The 21,085-nt window shown below is 43.1% G+C and overlaps 1 protein-coding gene across 2 annotated transcripts in view; it reads left to right on the forward strand.

Annotated features, from left to right (window-relative positions):
* TCERG1L (transcription elongation regulator 1 like) overlaps window positions 1-21,085 on the forward strand; it is a 621,355-nt gene that overhangs the window by 519,886 nt on the left and 80,384 nt on the right. Inside the window, exons 9-10 of one of the 2 annotated variants that reach the window (XM_063962190.1) lie at window positions 13,191-13,345; window positions 14,665-14,737. In XM_063962190.1, coding sequence (XP_063818260.1) covers window positions 13,191-13,345; window positions 14,665-14,737 — 228 coding nt within the window. The remainder of the gene's footprint in view (window positions 1-13,190; window positions 13,346-14,664; window positions 14,738-21,085) is intronic. The other variant, XM_063962191.1, reaches the window with a different exon arrangement.

The following is a 21,085-nucleotide window of genomic DNA, read 5'->3' on the forward strand; positions in this document are numbered from 1 at the left end:
AGTGCTCTGATTTCAACAGATTGACCACCCGTGAATCCTTGTTAAGCGAATTAAGGGCTGCATCCACAAGTCCCACATGCCTAGCGGAATCGCTCCCTTTTAGCTCCTTCTTCAATGCCTCCAGCTTCTTCTGCAAAAGCCTGATGAGGGGAATGACCTGACTCAGGCTGGCAGTGTCTGAACTGACTTCACGTGTGGCAAGTTCAAAGGGCATCAGAACCTTGCACAACGTTGAAATCATTCTCCACTGCACTTGAGACAGGTGCATTCCACCTCCTATATCGTGCTCAATTGTATAGGCTTGAATGGCCTTTTGCTGCTCCTCCAACCTCTGAAGCATATAGAGGGTTGAATTCCACCTCGTTACCACTTCTTGCTTCAGATGATGGCAGGGCAGGTTCAGTAGTTTTTGGTGGTGCTCCAGTCTTCTGTACGTGGTGCCTGTACGCCGAAAGTGTCCCGCAATTCTTCTGGCCACCGACAGCATCTCTTGCACGCCCCTGTCGTTTTTTAAAAAATTCTGCACCACCAAATTCAAGGTATGTGCAAAACATGGGACGTGCTGGAATTTGCCCATATTTAATGCACACACAATATTGCTGGCGTTGTCCGATGCCACAAATCCACAGGAGAGTCCAATTGGGGTAAGCCATTCCGCGATGATCTTCCTCAGTTGCCGTAAGAGGTTTTCAGCTGTGTGCGTATTCTGGAAAGCGGTGATACAAAGCGTAGCCTGCCTAGGAAAGAGTTGGCGTTTGCGAGTTGCTGCTACTGGTGCCGCCGCTGCTGTTCTTGCGGCGGGAGTCCATACATCTACCCAGTGGGCTGTCACAGTCATATAGTCCTGACCCTGCCCTGCTCCACTTGTCCACATGTCCGTGGTTAAGTGGACATTGGGTACAACTGCATTTTTTAGGACACTGGTGAGTCTTTTTCTGACGTCCGTGTACATTCTCGGTATCGCCTGCCTAGAGAAGTGGAACCTAGATGGTATTTGGTAATGGGGGCACACTGCCTCAATAAATTGTCTAGTTCCCAGTGAACTAACGGCGGATACCGGACGCACGTCTAACACCAACATAGTTGTCAAGGCCTCAGTTATCCGCTTTGCAGTAGGATGACTGCTGTGATATTTCATCTTCCTCGCAAAGGACTGTTGAACAGTCAATTGCTTACTGGAAGTAGTACAAGTGGGCTTACGACTTCCCCTCTGGGATGACCATCGACTCCCAGCGGCAACAACAGCAGCGCCAGCAGCAGTAGGCGTTACACGCAAGGATGCATCGGAGGAATCCCAGGCAGGAGAGGACTCGTCAGAATTGCCAGTGACATGGCCTGCAGGACTATTGGCATTCCTGGGGAAGGAGGAAATTGACACTGAGGGAGTTGGTGGGGTGGTTTGCGTGAGCTTGGTTACAAGAGGAAGGGATTTACTGGTCAGTGGACTGCTTCCGCTGTCACCCAAAGTTTTTGAACTTGTCACTGACTTATTATGAATGCGCTGCAGGTGACGTATAAGGGAGGATGTTCCGAGGTGGTTAACGTCCTTACCCCTACTTATTACAGCTTGACAAAGGGAACACATGGCTTGACACCTGTTGTCCGCATTTCTGGTGAAATACCTCCACACCGAAGAGCTGATTTTTTTGGTATTTTCACCTGGCATGTCAACGGCCATATTCCTCCCACGGACAACAGGTGTCTCCCCGGGTGCCTGACTTAAACAAACCACCTCACCATCAGAATCCTCCTGGTCAATTTCCTCCCCAGCGCCAGCAACACCCATATCCTCCTCATCCTGGTGTACTTCAACACTGACATCTTCAATCTGACTATCAGGAACTGGACTGCGGGTGCTCCTTCCAGCACTTGCAGGGGGCGTGCAAATGGTGGAAGGCGCATGCTCTTCACGTCCAGTGTTGGGAAGGTCAGGCATCGCAACCGACACAATTGGACTCTCCTTGTGGATTTGGGATTTCGAAGAATGCACAGTTCTTTGCTGTGCTGCTTTTGCCAGCTTGAGTCTTTTCATTTTTCTAGCGAGAGGCTGAGTGCTTCCATCCTCATGTGAAGCTGAACCACTAGCCATGAACATAGGCCAGGGCCTCAGCCGTTCCTTGCCACTCCGTGTGGTAAATGGCATATTGGCAAGTTTACGCTTCTCCTCCGACAATTTTATTTTAGGTTTTGGAGTCCTTTTTTTTCTGATATTTGGTGTTTTGGATTTGACATGCTCTGTACTATGACATTGGGCATCGGCCTTGGCAGACGACGTTGCTGGCATTTCATCGTCTCGGCCATGACTAGTGGCAGCAGCTTCAGCACGAGGTGGAAGTGGATCTTGATCTTTCCCTAATTTTGGAACCTCAACATTTTTGTTCTCCATATTTTAATAGGCACAACTAAAAGGCACCTCAGGTAAACAATGGAGATGGATACTAGTATACAATTATGGACTGCCTGCCGACTGCAGACACAGGGGTAGCCACAGCCGTGAACTACCGTACTGTACTGTGTCTGCAGCTAATATAGACTGGTTGATAAAGAGAAGATGTCTATGTAACTATGTATGTATAAAGAAGACTGAAAAAAATCCACGGTTAGGTGGTATACAATTATGGACGGACTGCCTGCCGAGTGCAGACACAGAGGTAGCCACAGCCGTGAACTACCGTACTGTACTGTGTCTGCAGCTAATATAGACTGGTTGATAAAGAGAAGATGTCTATGTAACTATGTATGTATAAAGAAGAATGAAAAAAAACCACGGTTAGGTGGTATACAATTATGGACGGACTGCCTGCCGAGTGCAGACACAGAGGTAGCCACAGCCGTGAACTACCGTACTGTACTGTGTCTGCAGCTAATATAGACTGGTTGATAAAGAGAAGATGTCTATGTAACTATGTATGTATAAAGAAGAATGAAAAAAATCCACGGTTAGGTGGTATTACAATTATGGACGGACTGCCTTCCGAGTGCAGAGACACAGAGGTAGCCACAGCCGTGAACTACCGTACTGTGTCTGCTGCGACTGGATGATAAATGATATAAAAAATATATATATATCACTACTGCAGCCGGACAGGTATATATTATATATTATATAATGACGGACCTGCTGGACACTGTCTGTCAGCAGAATGAGTTTTATTTTTATAGAATAAAAAAAAAAAAACACACAAGTGAAGTCACACGACGAGTGTTTAACTTTTTCAGGCAATCACAATATAAGTATACTACTAACTATACTGGTGGTCAGTGTGGTCAGGTCACTGGTCAGTCACACTGGCAGTGGCACTCCTGCAGCAAAAGTGTGCACTGTTTAATTTTAATATAATATGTACTCCTGGCTCCTGCTATAACCTATAACTGGCACTGCAGTAGTGCTCCCCAGTCTCCCCCACAATTATAAGCTGTGTGAGCTGAGCAGTCAGACAGATATATAATATATATAGATGATGCAGCACACTGGCCTGAGCCTGAGCAGTGCACACAGATATGGTATGTGACTGACTGAGTCACTGTGTGTATCGCTTTTTTCAGGCAGAGAACGGATATATTAAATAAACTGCACTGTGTGTCTGGTGGTCACTCACTATATAATATATTATGTACTCCTGGCTCCTGCTATAACCTATAACTGGCACTGCAGTAGTGCTCCCCAGTCTCCCCCACAATTATAAGCTGTGTGAGCTGAGCAGTCAGACAGATATATATAATATTATATATAGATAATAGATGATGCAGCACACTGGCCTGAGCCTGAGCAGTGCACACAGATATGGTATGTGACTGACTGAGTCACTGTGTGTATCGCTTTTTTCAGGCAGAGAACGGATATATTAAATAAACTGCACTGTGTGTCTGGTGGTCACTCACTATATAATATATTATGTACTCCTGGCTCCTGCTATAACCTATAACTGGCACTGCAGTAGTGCTCCCCAGTCTCCCCCACAATTATAAGCTGTGTGAGCTGAGCAGTCAGACAGATATATATAATATTATATATAGATAATAGATGATGCAGCACACTGGCCTGAGCCTGAGCAGTGCACACAGATATGGTATGTGACTGACTGAGTCACTGTGTGTATCGCTTTTTTCAGGCAGAGAACGGATATATTAAATAAACTGCACTGTGTGTCTGGTGGTCACTCACTATATAATATATTATGTACTCCTGGCTCCTGCTATAACCTATAACTGGCACTGCAGTAGTGCTCCCCAGTCTCCCCCACAATTATAAGCTGTGTGAGCTGAGCAGTCAGACAGATATATATATAATATATTATATATAGATAATAGATGATGCAGCACACTGGCCTGAGCCTGAGCAGTGCACACAGATATGGTATGTGACTGAGTCACTGTGTGCTGTGTATCGCTTTTTTCAGGCAGAGAACGGATTATAAAGTAAACTGCACTGTCCTCACTAGTAAACTCTCTCCACTCAGTCTCTACACTTCTACAGTAACAGTACTCCTCCTAGTCAGCTCCAGTAAATCTCTCTCAGTCTCTTATAATCTAAATGGAGAGGACGCCAGCCACGTCCTCTCCCTATCAATCTCAATGCACGTGTGAAAATGGCGGCGACGCGCGGCTCCTTATATAGAATCCGAGTCTCGCGATAGAATCCGAGCCTCGCGAGAATCCGACAGCGTCATGATGACGTTCGGGCGCGCTCGGGTTAACCGAGCAAGGCGGGAAGATCCGAGTCGCTCGGACCCGTGAAAAAAAACATGAAGTTCTGGCGGGTTCGGATTCAGAGAAACCGAACCCGCTCATCTCTACCTCCGACTTCCCCTCTGGGATGACGATCGACTCCCAACAGCAACAACAGCAGCGGCAGCAACAGCAGGTACTCAAGGATCCTCCGGAGGAATCCCGGTTAGGAGAGGACTCCTCAGTCTTGCCAGTGACATGGCCTGCAGGACTACTGACATTCCTGACTGGGGAGGAAGTTGAAGGGTTTTAGGTATCAGTGGACTGCTTACGCTCTTACCCAAAGTTTCACAACTTGACACAGACTTCTGATGAATGCGCAGCAGGTGACGTATAAGGGTGGATGTTCCTAGGTGGTTAACATCCTTACCCCTACTTATTACAGATTGACAGAGGCAACACGCGGCTTGACACCTGTTGTCCAGATTTGTGGATAAATAATTCCACACCGAAGAGGTGGTTGTTTTGGTATTTTGCCCAGGCATCACAATGGGCTTATTCATCCCACGGACAACAGGTGTCTCCCCCGGGGCCTGATTTATACAAACCACATCACCATCAGAATTCTCATTGTCAACTTCCTCTTCACCGCCAGCAACAACCATATCCTCATCCTGGTGTACTTCAACAGTGACATCTTCAATTTTAATCAGAAACTGGACTGTGGGTTCTACTTTCAGCACTTGCAGAGGGCATGCAAATGGTGGAAGGAGCCACCTCTTCCCGTCCAGTGTTGGGAAGGTCAGGCATCACAACCGCAGACACACTTGGACTCTCCTTGGGGATTTGTGATACCATCTTAGAACGCACAGTTCTTTTCTGTGCTCTTTCCAGCTTATCTCTTATAATTTTTCTAGCGGGAGGATGAGGGCTTCCATTGTCATTTGAAGCTGAACCACTACTCATGAACATAGGCCATGGCCTTAGCCGTTCCTTGCCACTCCGTGTCATAAATGGCATATTGGCAAGTTTACTTTTCTCCTCAGACTATTTACATTTTTTTGGGGGGGGAGGGGGGTCTTTTTACTGAACTTTGGCTTTTTGGATTTTACATGCCCTCTACTATCACATTGGGCATCGGCCTTAGCAGATGACGTTGATGGGATTTCATCGTCTATGTCATGACTAGTGGCAGCAGCTTCAGCACTAGGAGGAAATGGTTCTTGATCTTTCCCTATTTTATCCTCCAAATTTTTGTTCTCCATTATTTTTCTGGAGTTATATAACAATATGCGGTACAGGAAAGCATACCTCTACACCACACAGGGCAAGCCCTGTGAAAATTATTTGGATTAAATATTAATAACCCCTTTATTTGGAGTTTATAATGTACAGCACAGGACAGCACCACTGAACTTAAATGGCAGCACCACTGGACTGGATTTATATGGAATTATGTAGATTTATATGGAATTATTTGGCAGGATCACTGGTTTTATATGCCAGTACCACTGGAATTGTATGGCAGGATCACTGGAATTATATGGCAGTACCACTGGACATATACGGCAGTATCACTGGACTGGATTTATACACCAGTACCACTGGAATTATATGGCAGGATCGCTGGATTTATATGCCAGTACCACTGGAATTATACGGCAGGATCACTGGATTTATACGCCAGTGCCACTGGAATTATATGGCAGGATCACTGGATTTATACACCAGTACCATTGGGATTATACGGCACAATCACTGGATTTATATGCCAGTACCACTGGAATTATATGCCAGTACCACTGGAATTATACAGCAGGATCACTGGACTTATACGGCAGTACCACTGGACATATACGGCCGTATCACTGGACTGGATTTATACGCCAGTATCATTGGAATTATACGGCAGGATCACTGGATTTATACGCCAGTGCCACTGGAATTATCTGGCAGGATTACGGGATTTATACGCCAGTACCACTTGAATTATACGGCAGGATCACTGGAATTATACGGCAATACCACTGGATTTTTACGGCAGTACCACTGGACATATACGGCAGTATCATTGGACTGGATTTATATGTCAGTACCACTGGAATTATACGGCAGGATTACTGGGTTTATACGGCAGGATCACTGCAATTATACGGCAGGATCACTGGACTGGATTTATACGCCAGTACCACTGGAATTATATGGCAGGATCACTGGAATTATACGGCAGGATCACTGGATTTATACGCCAGTATCACTTGAATTATATGGCAGGATCACTGGATTTATATGCCAGTACCACTGGAATTATACGGCAGGATCACTGGATTTATACGCAGTACCACTGGACATACAGTAGACAGCAGTATCAATGGACATATACGGCATTACCACTGGACATATACAGCAGCACAGGGACAACACCACTGGCAGCAGAGGATACCACCACTGTGACTTGACTGATGCAGAACAAGACACGGACACTGGACTGATGCAGCACAACACAGCACCACTGGACTGGACTTATACAGCAGCACTGGACATATGGCAGCAGAGGAGACACCACCACTGTGACTGGACTGATGCAGCACAAGACACTAACATTGAACTGATGCAGGACACTGAGGACAGAGACACATCCTCTCTCTACACTCTCCAGTGCCGGAGTGAAAATGGCGGTGACTTATATGGAATCCAAATCTTGCGAGAATCTGACAGTGGTATGATGACGTTTTGCATCGTTCTGGTTTCCGAGTCAGGCGGGAGAACCCGAGCCTGACTCAGATCTGGGCTCGGGTGGTGAAGTTTGGGCGGGTTCGGTTCTCTGAGAACCGAACCCGCTCATCTCTAGTTCCAAGCGATGATGCATCTAGCCCTTTGCAGCTTCCAGATTCCTGATATTTGCACGGTCAACTTCTGGCTTCTTTACTCTATTTGTTTTAGCATTTTGCTACTTTAGAAGTTATTCTTTTGTGTTAATCAATAAAAGGTATATTTTCTTATATACGTGTTTTCCACCAATTACTGCATAGCAATATGGGTGTGGTATGTTAGATAGAATGGACTTAGGTCGACAGTGTCTAGGTCGACCACTACTGGTCGACAGTAAGTAGGTCGACATGGACTCTAGGTCGACATGTACTAGGTTGACATGAGAAAAGGTCGACATGAGTTTTTTTACATTGTTTTTGTCTCGTTTTCTTCGTAGAGTGACGGGGAACCCCAATTAGTGCACCGTGTCCCTTCGCTTGCCATGCTTCGGGCAAGGTGCCTCGCTCCGCTTCGCTCAGCACAGGTTACCGTTCCCAATTGTAGTCCACGTGGATCGTAAAGTATGTAAAAGTTCAAAACATTAATAATGAAAAACTCATGTCGACCTTTTGTCATGTCAACCTAGTACGTCGACCTAGAGTCCCTGTCGACCTAGAAACCATGTCGAACTAGACACTGTCGACCTAAGTCTTGTCGACCTAGAGACCGGATCCCATCAATACTACTTTTGTGTATTTACTTTTATTGCTTTCTACTACATTGTAACTATTACATATGGTACATTGTACCATTTGACTGTAAAATTCTGTTATGCATTTCAGGAAAATACAGTATAAAGGGTCTACAGTGCAGTGTATTATTATTATTATCCTTTATTTATATGGCGCCACAAGGGTTCCGCAGCGCCCAATTACAGAATACATAAACAAATAATCAAACAGGAAAACAGCAACTTACAGTTGATGACAGTATAGGACAAGTACAGGGTAAATAAACATAGTTACATCAGCAGATGACACTGGAATAAGTATCAGGTGGCAGAAGACTGCTGGATGTGGTGCAGTTGAAGATTATTAAATTAAGAAAGAATAAGCACATGAGGGAAGAGGGCCCTGCTCGTGAGAGCTTACATTCTAAAGGGGAGGGGTAGACAGACAGGGGTGACACAGATGGGGTACATAGAGAGTGTAGAACAGAGGGTTAGGATGAGATTTGGCTGGGTTTGGTGAAGAAGTGGGTCTTGAGAGATCATTTGAAGTTTTGTAGAGAGGTGGAGAGTCTTAGGGGGAGAGGTAGGGAATTCCAAAGAAGTGGTGCAGCACGTGAAAAATCTTGGAGGTAGGAGTGGGAGGAAGTAATCCGTAGACAGGAGAGTCGGCATGCATTAGCAGAGCGAAGAGGACGGGTGGGAGTGTAAAGGGAGATAAGGTCAGAGATGTAGATGGGAGAGGAGTGGGTGAGGGCTTTGTAAGCGAGTGTGAGAAGTTTGAAATGGATTCTGAAAGGGAAGGGGAGCCAGTGAAGGTCTAGTAAGAGAGGAGAGGTGGACGTAGTGCGTTTGGTGAGGAAGATGAGCTGGGCAGCAGCATTGAGGATAGATTGGAGTGGAGAGAGGTATTTGTCAGGAATGCCAGTCAGGAGCAGATGACAGTAGTACAGTCTGGAGATGACCAGTGAGTGGATAAGAGTCTTAGTAGCATCCTGGGTCAGAAAGGGTCTGATCCTGGAAATATTTTTTAGATGAAAATGGCAGGTTTGTGATAGGTGCTGAATGTGTGGTTTGAAGGAGAGGGAGGAGTCAAGGATTACTCCAAGACAGCGCACTTGTGGGCTAGAGGAGATAGTAGTGCCATCAATAGATAATGAGATTGTAGGAGGTGAGGTAATGCGGGAGGGAGGAAAGATGATCAGCTCTGTCTTAGACATGTTAAGTCTAAGAAAGCGCTGGGACATCCAGGAAGACGTAGCAGAGAGACAGCTGGAGATGCGAGTGAGGAGAGCAGGGGAGAGGTCTGGAGAGGAAAGATAGATTTGGGTGTCATCAGCATAGAGATGATATTGGAAACCAAAAGAACTAATGAGCTTACCTAGTGAGGACGTATCGAGAGAGAAGAGAAGAGGACCAAGGACAGAACCTTGGGGTACCCCTACAGTTAGTGGAAGTGAGGGGGAGGTGGAGTCATGAGAAGAGACAGAGAATGAACGGTCAGAGAGGTAGGAAGACAGCCAAGAGAGGGCAGTGTCACGCAGACCAATGGAGTGAAGAATTTGCAGTAGGAGAGGATGGTCCACAGTGTCAAAAGCAGCAGAGAGATCAAGTAGAATAAGTATAGAGTAGTGTCCCTTAGATTTAGCAGCATGGAGGTCATTGCATACTTTTGTAAGGGCAGTTTCAGTGGAGTGTAGAGGACGGAAGCCAGACTGGAATGGGTCAAGCAGTGAGTGTGAGGAAAGAAAGGAAGTAAGGCGGTTGTAGACAATACGCTCAAGGACTTTGGAGGCAAAAGGGAGGAGAGAGATGGGTCGGTAGTTGGAGAGAGTGTTTGGATCAAGTGTAGGTTTTTTAAGAATAGGAGAGATGAGTGTATGCTTGAAGGCAGAGGGGACAGTGCCTGATGAGAGGGACAGATTGAGAAGGTGGGAAAGATGGGAACAAGCAGAAGGAGAGAGGTAGCAGAAGTAAGGGATTCATTGTATGTGGAAGTGGCTTGTTCAGGGCATGAAAGAGAGAGAATAGGAGAGAGAAGTGAGTCAAACAAGGAGGAAAGGAATGTGGTGTCAATAGCTTCAATGTTACGCTTAGTGATGGTAGCCTTGGGAGGTAGAGATGGGGAAGTCGAGAGAGATAGGTTAAAGGAGAGCAGGTGGTAGTCAGAGAGGGGAAATGGGGAGTTTGAAAAATCAGAAATATCACAGCGGTGAGTGAAGACCAGATCCAGTGAGCTCCCATTCACATGGGAGGGTGAGGAGGTCCATTGGGAGAGACCAAGTGAAGAGGTGAGGTTAAGGAGTTTAGAGGCAGGGGATTGTGTGGGGATGTCAATAGGGATGTTGAAATCGCCTAGGATAATGGAGGGAATGTCAGAAGAGAGGAAGTGAGGAAGCCAGGAAGCAAAGTTGTCAATGAATTTGGAAGCAGTACCAGGGGGGTGGTAAATGACAGCTACTCTAAGATGGACTGGTTGGAAGAGGCGTATGGCATGGACCTCAAATGTAGAGAATGTAAGGGATGGTTCTGGTGGTATGAGTTGGTGGCGACCCCCAGGTCGGGGTGTGTGTGTGAATGTGAGACCCCCAGCAGAGAGAGCAGCAGGAGAAGTAGTGTCAGAGGGTGTAATCCAAGTTTCAGTAATGGCTAGTAGGTGTAGGGAGTTGGAAATGAAAAGGTCATGAGTGGGGACCTGTTTGTTACAAACAGATCTGGCATTCCAGAGGGCACAGGATAGGGGGTATGAGTTTGTGGGAGAGATGTGAATGAGATTATCAGGGTTGCTGTAGCGATGAGGTGAGATTAACTTTGAGGGCAGGGATGATGAGAGAGTAGTGATGGTGCGGGTGCCTGAGCTGGAAGGGGAAACTGCAAGAGGTGGGCAGGGAGGGAGGTCATTGTGATGTGGATGGGGGTATGGGGAGGTGACAGGGAATGGAGAAAGGGAGCAGGGCTGGGTTGTTGGGTAGCAGGACCATGGGGCAGAGGTAAATGAAAGTGGGGTAACAGGAAAGGAGGGGGAAGGAAACAGAGGGATGGAGGGGAGACAGAGGAGGAGGTGTAGGAGACTAGGGTGGAAGGATAAAGATACATTATTAGGTAGACACTGAGTGATGTGGGGAGTATAAGAAAGCCTTGACATAGTGTTAAGTAGGTAAATAGGTTGAGGGAAAGTGGAAGTAGGAGAGGAGACTGTAAGGGAATCAGAGCAGAAGAATGGCAGAAATGCAGGTGAGAAAAGCAGTGTAGTCTCAATGGGTGTAGATTTTGTATGAAAGAGTCAAAAGCGTAGATAAAGTGGGTGCAGAAATGTATTTGGGCTGTAAGAAATGAAAGGATTGTGAGAGGGTTAATGTGAGAGGGTTCATGTATAAAAACAGAAAAGAAATATGTCAGCATGTTATTATACATGGTCCAAATTGCAATATACCCTCTGTTCTTAATTAATGCCATATATTAATAAAAAATGGAAAGACAATTATTGTTGGCACTTGTCACTGCAACTATAAATATGTATGTCTCTGGCACGTTTTGTGTAAAACACGAGAAAAGTAACTATTGTTTAGGATTTCTGTTTCATTGGCTCCCACTACTCCTCAGAATCCAGTTCAAACTCTTTCACCCTTACTTACAAACCCTGAAACTACTCATCCCACCCAGAGTAACTTCTAACCTCATCTCTGCCCACACTACTTCTCGCCCTTTCTGCTCATCCTCCGACCACTGTCAGAATAGGCACCTCCCCCCCCCCCCATTTTTCCAATAGGGACATACGGCGCATGCCTCTCTGGGAAGGGGCATGACAAAATTAATCCCAGAGAAAGCCCATACTATGATGTCCCTTCCCACATATAGATAGATAGATAGATAGATAGATAGATAGATAGATAGATAGATAGATAGATAGATAGATAGATTATACACCCTCATTTATAGAACACTGCAAGAAAATAGATTTGGACACAAATCTTCTTTATACCACATTCATGCACTCTACCCGAGAGCTTGCCCCATTCAGCCACAATACCCCTCTCTAAATAACAAATTTCAATATACTGCTACACCCGGGACTTAAACCCACAACCTGCTGCATCCCAGCCAAACCCCACCTACCGAGCCACTTGAACCCGAATACAAAAAACGACAACATTTCTAACTATATGAAGCTACATGTACCCTGTAAAAAATAACCAGCACCATAATTGAGAATATCCATGCAGTGTGCAGAAACACATCCAATCTCTTGCCACACACTACATAGATCTGCCCAGACGCAACGCTGATCCCCCCTTCACAAAGTACAAGGTAAGCTTCAAATAGTTAAAACTCTCCAGCTTGGAATTCTCTAGCTTTCTATGCTAGGGCAGATAGCTCAATGAATAGAGTGTCCGACTGCAATGTCATAGGCAACGGGTTCGAATCCCGGGTACATCAGCATCCCGAAATGCAATAAAGGACAGTGCGACAGAACAACAACGAGCTATCACGTCAAGTCCATGAATGATATATAGGAATGAGCGACAAAAGGGGTGGGGGTAGGAGACAGGTGATGGTTAGGAGATGCTGGGCTTCAAAAAGGGGGGAAGCTGCAAGTGAAAGTAATTAGATAATTCAGAATTGACAAGTGCCGCCAACAGCGCCCCCTACACTGCAGCGCTATGTGCTGAGCACACTCCGCACACACCTAGTTACGGCCCTGTCACTATCCACGTCACCCGTACTTCTTTGCCCTTCAGTGACATTGTTTGCTCACACATACAAAGGCATTGACCATTGTATTGATTCCCAATAGCAAGTTGCCCCTGTTATTTTTACTTCCCTCTCTGTGGTCTGTGGTGTTATTGTAATGTTTGCCACTTACAGTATGCTATTTTTTCCTTACAGTATATTATTACCAGCCATTGTATATTCTTCCTGCTGTGATTTTCTTATTGTAAAGTTTCTTTCTTACCCTCTCTGGTATTGCCAACAATTTGTGGCTCCAACAAAAGTTAATAATATATAACAAAAATGTTCTGTTTTGTTATTTCATTATTGCTAGGTGTGTGGTATGGACTGGTGACGACAAAGTATTTTTCTTCAACCCTACAATCCAGCTGTCAGTGTGGGACAAGCCAATAGACTTAAAGAATCGTGTGGATATAAACAGAATTATTGAGGATCCACCACATAAACGCAAACTGGAATCTCCCACAAGTAACTATTAGATTATTTAACATATTACAGTGTCCAGATATCAGGCAGATAAAGAACAGAATGGCCATGGGTCACTACTGGACAAAAGGGGTAATTCAGATGGCACTGCACGTGCACACCCCGGAAGCCCAGTGACATGCTAAAAGCATCTCAGGGCTGCGATTGCCTCTGCCTGATTGACAGGCAGAGGCGGTCGCGGGGCGGGAGGGGGCGTGCCAATGGCGTTAGAACGCCGTTAGTGGGGCACGGTCCTGACAGGACAATGAAGGTGTGGCCGGACCATTGGGGGGGTGGCTCGCAGCAGCTGCGTGACATCACACGCAGCCGCTGCGACCCGGGAAGCGGTGAGTAGATCCCTGCCAGAGCGCAGGAGCTGCGCAGGCATGGAGCTACTTGCCGTGTGCAAAAGCATCGCCGCCGTGTGATGCTTATCCACCAGTGCGGGGGAAGGGGCAGAGTCAGACATGCGGGGTGGACTAGCCCTGTGCTGGGCGTCCCCCCGCATGTCTGAGAAAATGATTGTAGATGTGCTAGATCTGGATTAGGCCCAAAGTACCCAAGTAAAATAAATGTTTTAAGAAAACAGACAGATAACGAGGTCTAGTCATGAAGCAGTGGAAAGAGTGGAGAAGTGAGCTGCTCCGTACAATTGTATAGTATACAAATTATAAATGTTTCTTCAATGCTGATTGGTTGCCATGGGCAACTTCTCCACTGGCTCACTTCTCCACACTTTTCACTGCTTCATGAATAGACCCCAATATGACTTATATGGTATGAGTCATATTAGCTTAAAAGTTTGAAGGAATGCATTTTAAAGAAATTAATTGGCAGTAATTGTGACAGTCTGTAATTGAACTGTAGGACATCGCATAATATAAACTAAAGCCTACTCCTTATTTATCATAAAATTGGCAATTACTGTGCAAATTATATGAAATCCAGACTAATTGAATTGCTAGTTTCCCTGCAAGTATCTTATCTGATGAGAAAAAAAGCACTTAGAGATAGCACAGAGAATTTCAGTGTAGCCACAGATCTGATCGAAAAGGAAATTCTCTGCCAGCAGCTTAAATCAATTTGAGCTCATGGCTCTGATCCAATATTTCACAATGAACTCAGGAATTGTACTCCTAAAAGCTAAATATTAGCTCATTAGGTACTTTGTGCGTGGAGATGGGAATTAGTGCTCTCTTTTGGGATGGAGGAATTTGGCTTCCAGATACAAACTATAAAATTGTCATTATTTACGTGTGGGTGTGTATTTAAACATTGAGTTTACTCTGGTTTAAAGCACTTTCTTTTTCTTTTGTCTCTAGCAGCTAGCAAAAAAGATGGAGTTATCCCTGAAGATGTTAATGATGAACACAGCATCAAAATAAAGAGAAATAAGTGAGTATATTGTTTGTGCCAACATGGCCAGATTCACTTTTATTTCCACATAGCCGCTGTGCCTCTTCTAGCGTTATCACTGTATTCCAACTGGTTTTGCCCATAATCTCTGACATGCTACTGGTGCCCTCTGTGAGATCCTGGAGTGGTAGATGTGGGGGTCATGGTGTCATTGCCTCACGTTGTATAATGCAGAGATTCTTGCCTTTGTCTAGAAGGGAGAGGTGATGGGAATGTGCGATTTGCCACAAATCATCAAGCACCTAAATTGGCCACTTTGCTAGGTGATTGGGTGAGATCCTAGGGCAAGTCTACTCGCCTAAGAGTGCAGGAGTCTCGTGGACATTCCAGAGTTAGCAAGTATGATTTTTTCCTTACTGTAGACATCAAAATGATATCTGATACTGATATATCACTTTGTTAAACTGATGAAGGCTGTAAGAGATCACAAGGACAGCTGTACAGTGCTTGTTTGCCTCCATTTATTAAACAACTTCTGGCAACTGCAGGGTTTTATACTAGAATGCCTTGTATACTATAGTGCACAAGTTCTCAAACTCTGTCTTCAGGACTCCAAACAGTTCACATTTTCCAGATCTCTTGGGAATCTCAGAATCGCTAATGAAATAATTAGCTCCAACTGTGGATCTTTTAAAATGTGTCAGTGAGAAATGAGTACACCTGTACCCCCACTGGGTTACCTGGAAAAGGTGAACTGTTTGGAGTCCTGAGGACTGATTATGAGAATCACTGCTATAGTGTTTATACTTTCAAAGTGCATCATTCATTTATTTTTATTTTTTTATTAGTTGCACATAAACTGGTATGTAGACTTTTACTGGTGGTTTCCATCCTACTTCTTACTGTGCTATTGCTTCTTGCTATATTCGTCCATATTAAACAACTAGCATACCAGACATGTAATGTGTTCTATATAATAACTAGAGATGAGCGGGTTCGGTTCCTCGGGATCCGAACCCCCCCCCCCCCCCCCCCCCCGAACTTCACCTATTTTACATGGTTCCGAGGCAGCCTCGGATCTTCCCGCCTTGCTTGGTTAACCAGAACGCGCCCGAACGTCATCATCCCGCTGTCGGATTCTCGCGAGATTCGTATTCTATATAAGGAGCCGCACGTCGCTGCCATTTTCACTCGTGCTTTGGAGATTGAACGGAGAGGACGTGGCTGCATTCTCTCCCTGAAAAGCTCCGTAATCTGTTCTCAGTGTGCTGAAAATATCTGTGCTCAGTGTGCTGCAAATAATCTGTGCTCAGTGTGCTGAAAATATCTACGTTCTCTGCCTGAAAACGCTCCATATCTGTGCTCAGTGTGCTGCAAATATCTGATCAGTGTGCTGCATTGTGGGGACTGGGGACCACCAGTATATAATATATACTTTTCTATAGCTTCTATACTGCTTGTCAGGACACACATGGGTCACAGTTACACAGCTCTGTACTGATATATACAATAATATATATACAATTCTATAGCTTCTATACTGCTTGTCAGGACACGTGTCACAGTTACACCGCTCTGTACTGTCTGATATACAGTAATATATATACTTTTCTATAGCTTCTATACTGCTTGTCAGGACACATGTGTCACAGTTACAACGCTCTGTACTGATATACAGTAATATTATATATACTTTTCTAAAGCGTCTATACTGCTTGTCAGGACACATGGGTCACAGTTACACCACTCTGTCTGTACTGATATATACAATAATATATATACTTTTCTGATTTTCTATAGCTTCTATACTGCTTGTCAGGACACGTGTCACAGTTACACCGCTCTGTACTGCTATACAGTAATATTATATATACTTTTCTATAGCTTCTATACTGCTTGTCAGGACACGTGTCACAGTTACACCGCTCTGTACTGATATACAGTAAAATTATATATACTTTTCTATAGCTTCTATACTGCTTGTCAGGACACATGGGTCACAGTTACACCGCTCTGTACTGATATACAGTAATATTAGATATACTTTTCTATAGCTTCTATACTGCTTGTCAGGACACATGTGTCACAGTTACACTGCTCTGTACTGATATACAGTAATATTATATATATTTTTCTATAGCTTCTATACTGCTGGTCAGGACACATGTGTCACAGTTACACCGCTCTGTACTGATATACAGTAATATTATATATACTTTTCTATAGATTCTATACTGCTTGTCAGGACACATGTGTCACAGTTACACTGCTCTGTACTGATATACAGTAATATTATATATACTTTTCTACAGCTTCTATACTGCTTGTCAGGACACATGGGTCACAGTTACACCGCTCTGTACTGATATACAGTAATATTATATATACTTTTCTATAGCTTCTATACTGCTGGTCAGGACACATGTGTCACAGTTACACTGCTCTGTACTGATATACAGTAATATTATATATATTTTTCTATAGCTTCTATACTGCTTGTCAGGACACGTGTCACAGTTACACTGCTCTGTACTGATATACAGTAATATTATATATACTTTTCTACAGCTTCTATACTGCTTGTCAGGACACATGGGTCACAGTTACACCGCTCTGTACTGATATATACAATAATATATATACTTTTCTATAGCTTCTATACTGCTTGTCAGGACACATTGGTCACAGTTACACCGCTCTGTACTGATATACAGTAATATTATATATACTTTTCTATAGCTTCTATACTGCTGGTCAGGACACATGTGTCACAGTTACACTGCTCTGTACTGATATACAGTAATATTATATATATTTTTCTATAGCTTCTATACTGCTTGTCAGGACACGTGTCACAGTTACACTGCTCTGTACTGATATACAGTAATATTATATATATTTTTCTATAGCTTCTATACTGCTTGTCAGGACACATGTGTCACAGTTACACTGCTCTGTACTGATATACAGTAATATTATATATACTTTTCTATAGCTTCTATACTGCTTGTCAGGACACATGTGTCACAGTTACACCGCTCTGTACTGATATACAGTAATATTATATATATTTTTCTATAGATTCTATACTGCTTGTCAGGACACATGGGTCACAGTTACACTGCTCTGTACTGATATACAGTAATATTATATATACTTTTCTATAGCTTCTATACTGCTTGTCAGGACACATTGGTCACAGTTACACCGCTCTGTACTGATATACAGTAATATTATATATACTTTTCTATAGCTTCTATACTGCTTGTCAGGACACATGTGTCACAGTTACACTGCTCTGTACTGATATACAGTAATATTATATATATTTTTCTATAGATTCTATACTGCTTGTCAGGACACATGGGTCACAGTTACACTGCTCTGTACTGATATACAGTAATATTATATATACTTTTCTATAGCTTCTATACTGCTTGTCAGGACACATGTGTCACAGTTACACTGCTCTGTACTGATATACAGTAATATTATATATACTTTTCTATAGATTCTATACTGCTTGTCAGGACACATGTGTCACAGTTACACTGCTCTGTACTGATATACAGTAATATTATATATATTTTTCTATAGCTTCTATACTGCTTGTCAGGACACATGTGTCACAGTTACACCGCTCTGTACTGATATACAGTAATATTATATATACTTTTCTATAGCTTCTATACTACTTGTCAGGACACATGTGTCACAGTTACACTGCTCTGTACTGATATACAGTAATATTATATATACTTTTCTATAGCTTCTATACTGCTTGTCAGGACACATGTGTCACAGTTACACTGCTCTGTACTGATATACAGTAATATTATATATACTTTTCTATAGCTTCTATACTGCTTGTCAGGACACATTGGTCACAGTTACACCGCTCTGTACTGATATACAGTAATATTATATATACTTTTCTATAGCTTCTATACTGCTTGTCAGGACACATGTGTCACAGTTACACTGCTCTGTACTGATATACAGTAATATTATATATATTTTTCTATAGATTCTATACTGCTTGTCAGGACACATGGGTCACAGTTACACTGCTCTGTACTGATATACAGTAATATTATATATACTTTTCTATAGCTTCTATACTGCTTGTCAGGACACATGTGTCACAGTTACACCGCTCTGTACTGATATACAGTAATATTATATATACTTTTCTATAGCTTCTATACTGCTTGTCAGGACACATGTGTCACAGTTACACTGCTCTGTACTGATATACAGTAATATTATATATATTTTTCTATAGCTTCTATACTGCTTGTCAGGACACATGTGTCACAGTTACACCGCTCTGTACTGATATACAGTAATATTATATATACTTTTCTATAGCTTCTATACTACTTGTCAGGACACATGTGTCACAGTTACACTGCTCTGTACTGATATACAGTAATATTATATATACTTTTCTATAGCTTCTATACTGCTTGTCAGGACACATGTGTCACAGTTACACTGCTCTGTACTGATATACAGTAATATTATATATACTTTTCTATAGCTTCTATACTGCTTGTCAGGACACATTGGTCACAGTTACACCGCTCTGTACTGATATACAGTAATATTATATATACTTTTCTATAGCTTCTATACTGCTTGTCAGGACACATGTGTCACAGTTACACTGCTCTGTACTGATATACAGTAATATTATATATATTTTTCTATAGCTTCTATACTGCTTGTCAGGACACATTGGTCACAGTTACACCACTCTGTACTGATATACAGTAATATTATATATACTTTTCTACAGCTTCTATACTGCTTGTCAGGACACATGTGTCACAGTTACACTGCTCTGTACTGATATATACAATAATATTATATATACTTTTCTATAGCTTCTATACTGCTTGTCAGGACACATGGGTCACAGTTACACCGCTCTGTACTGATATATACAATAATATATATACTTTTCTATAGCTTCTATACCGCTTGTCAGGACACATGTGTCACAGTTACACTGCTCTGTACTGATATATACAATAATATATATACTTTTCTATAGCTTCTAGTATTACAGTGCAGCATTTTGGTGACTAACAGTATATAGTTGTACAGTAGGCCATTGCTGTATCTTGCAGCTCTGTGTCACTGCAAGTATCCATCCATTCCATTTTCTTCCAGTGATTTGGACCAATAATACCATTGATTAGAACGAATAATTCCAGTGATTTTATAATTTTCTTCCAGTGTTTTGGACCAATAATACCATTGATTAGAACGAATAATTCCAGTGATTTTGTCATTTTCTTCCAGTGATTTGGACCAATAATACCGTTGATTAGAACAAATAATTCCTGTGATATTGAGGTGTTTGTGTCGCTTAGCTTAGCCGTCCAGCGACCACAGTGCACCTTTTTTTCTCTTTTCTTTGCATCATGTGCTGTTCGGGGCCAATTTTTTTGAAGTGCCATCCTGTCTGCCACTGCAGTGCCACTCCTAGATGGGCCAGGTGTTTGTGCCGCCCTCTTGGGTCGCTTTGCTTAGTCATCCAGCGACCTCGGTGCAAATTTTAGGACTAAAAATAGTATTGTGAGGTGTGAGGTGTTCAGAATAGACTGAAAATAAGTGGAAATTGTGGTTATTGAGGTTAATAATACTATACGATCAAAATTACCCCCAAATTCTATGACGTACGCTGTTTTTGAAGGGTTTTTGAAAAAAAACACCCGAATCAAAAACACACCTGAATCCGACAAAAAAATTTCAGGGAGGTTTTGCCAAAACGCGTCCAAATCCAAAACACGGCCGCGGAACCGAATCCAAAACCAAAACACAAAACCCGAAAAATTTCCGGTGCACATCTCTATAACACGTGATTGATTTATGAGACTGACACTTGCAGATTAAACTGTAAAATCAAGAATGGAAGTCTTTACTTTCTAGCAAATGTATGGAGCATGAGTTCATAGTTCTTAGCAAGTATTTCTTATGTGTTGGGGTTTCATATGTAGAGTCTCATATGTGCATATATTTTCATCGTAACATACTATACCTGCCAATGTACAACAGAAAGCATGGCTCATGCCAATACAGTAAAGAAAGGGGGTGGATTTAGAGACACTTGAAAATAATCCACAGTACATAACATAACCCTGAAGAGAGTATCGGAGGCCTGATATCTCAGTAATGTATTAAGCCTGGAGAAGTGATAAAACAATAATAAAGCAGTGATAAGTGCACAGTGATAATAACGCACCAGCCAATCAGCTCAAATATGTAAACTGACAGTTAGGAGCTGATTGGCTGGTGTGTTATCACCTTGCACTTATCACTGCTTTAACACTTCTCCAGGCTGAATACATCTGCCCCTTTGTTTTATCACAAATAGAT

The sequence above is a fragment of the Pseudophryne corroboree genome, chromosome 3, assembly GCF_028390025.1.
Source record: "Pseudophryne corroboree isolate aPseCor3 chromosome 3, aPseCor3.hap2, whole genome shotgun sequence".
NCBI classification, from domain to species: Eukaryota; Metazoa; Chordata; class Amphibia; order Anura; family Myobatrachidae; genus Pseudophryne; species Pseudophryne corroboree.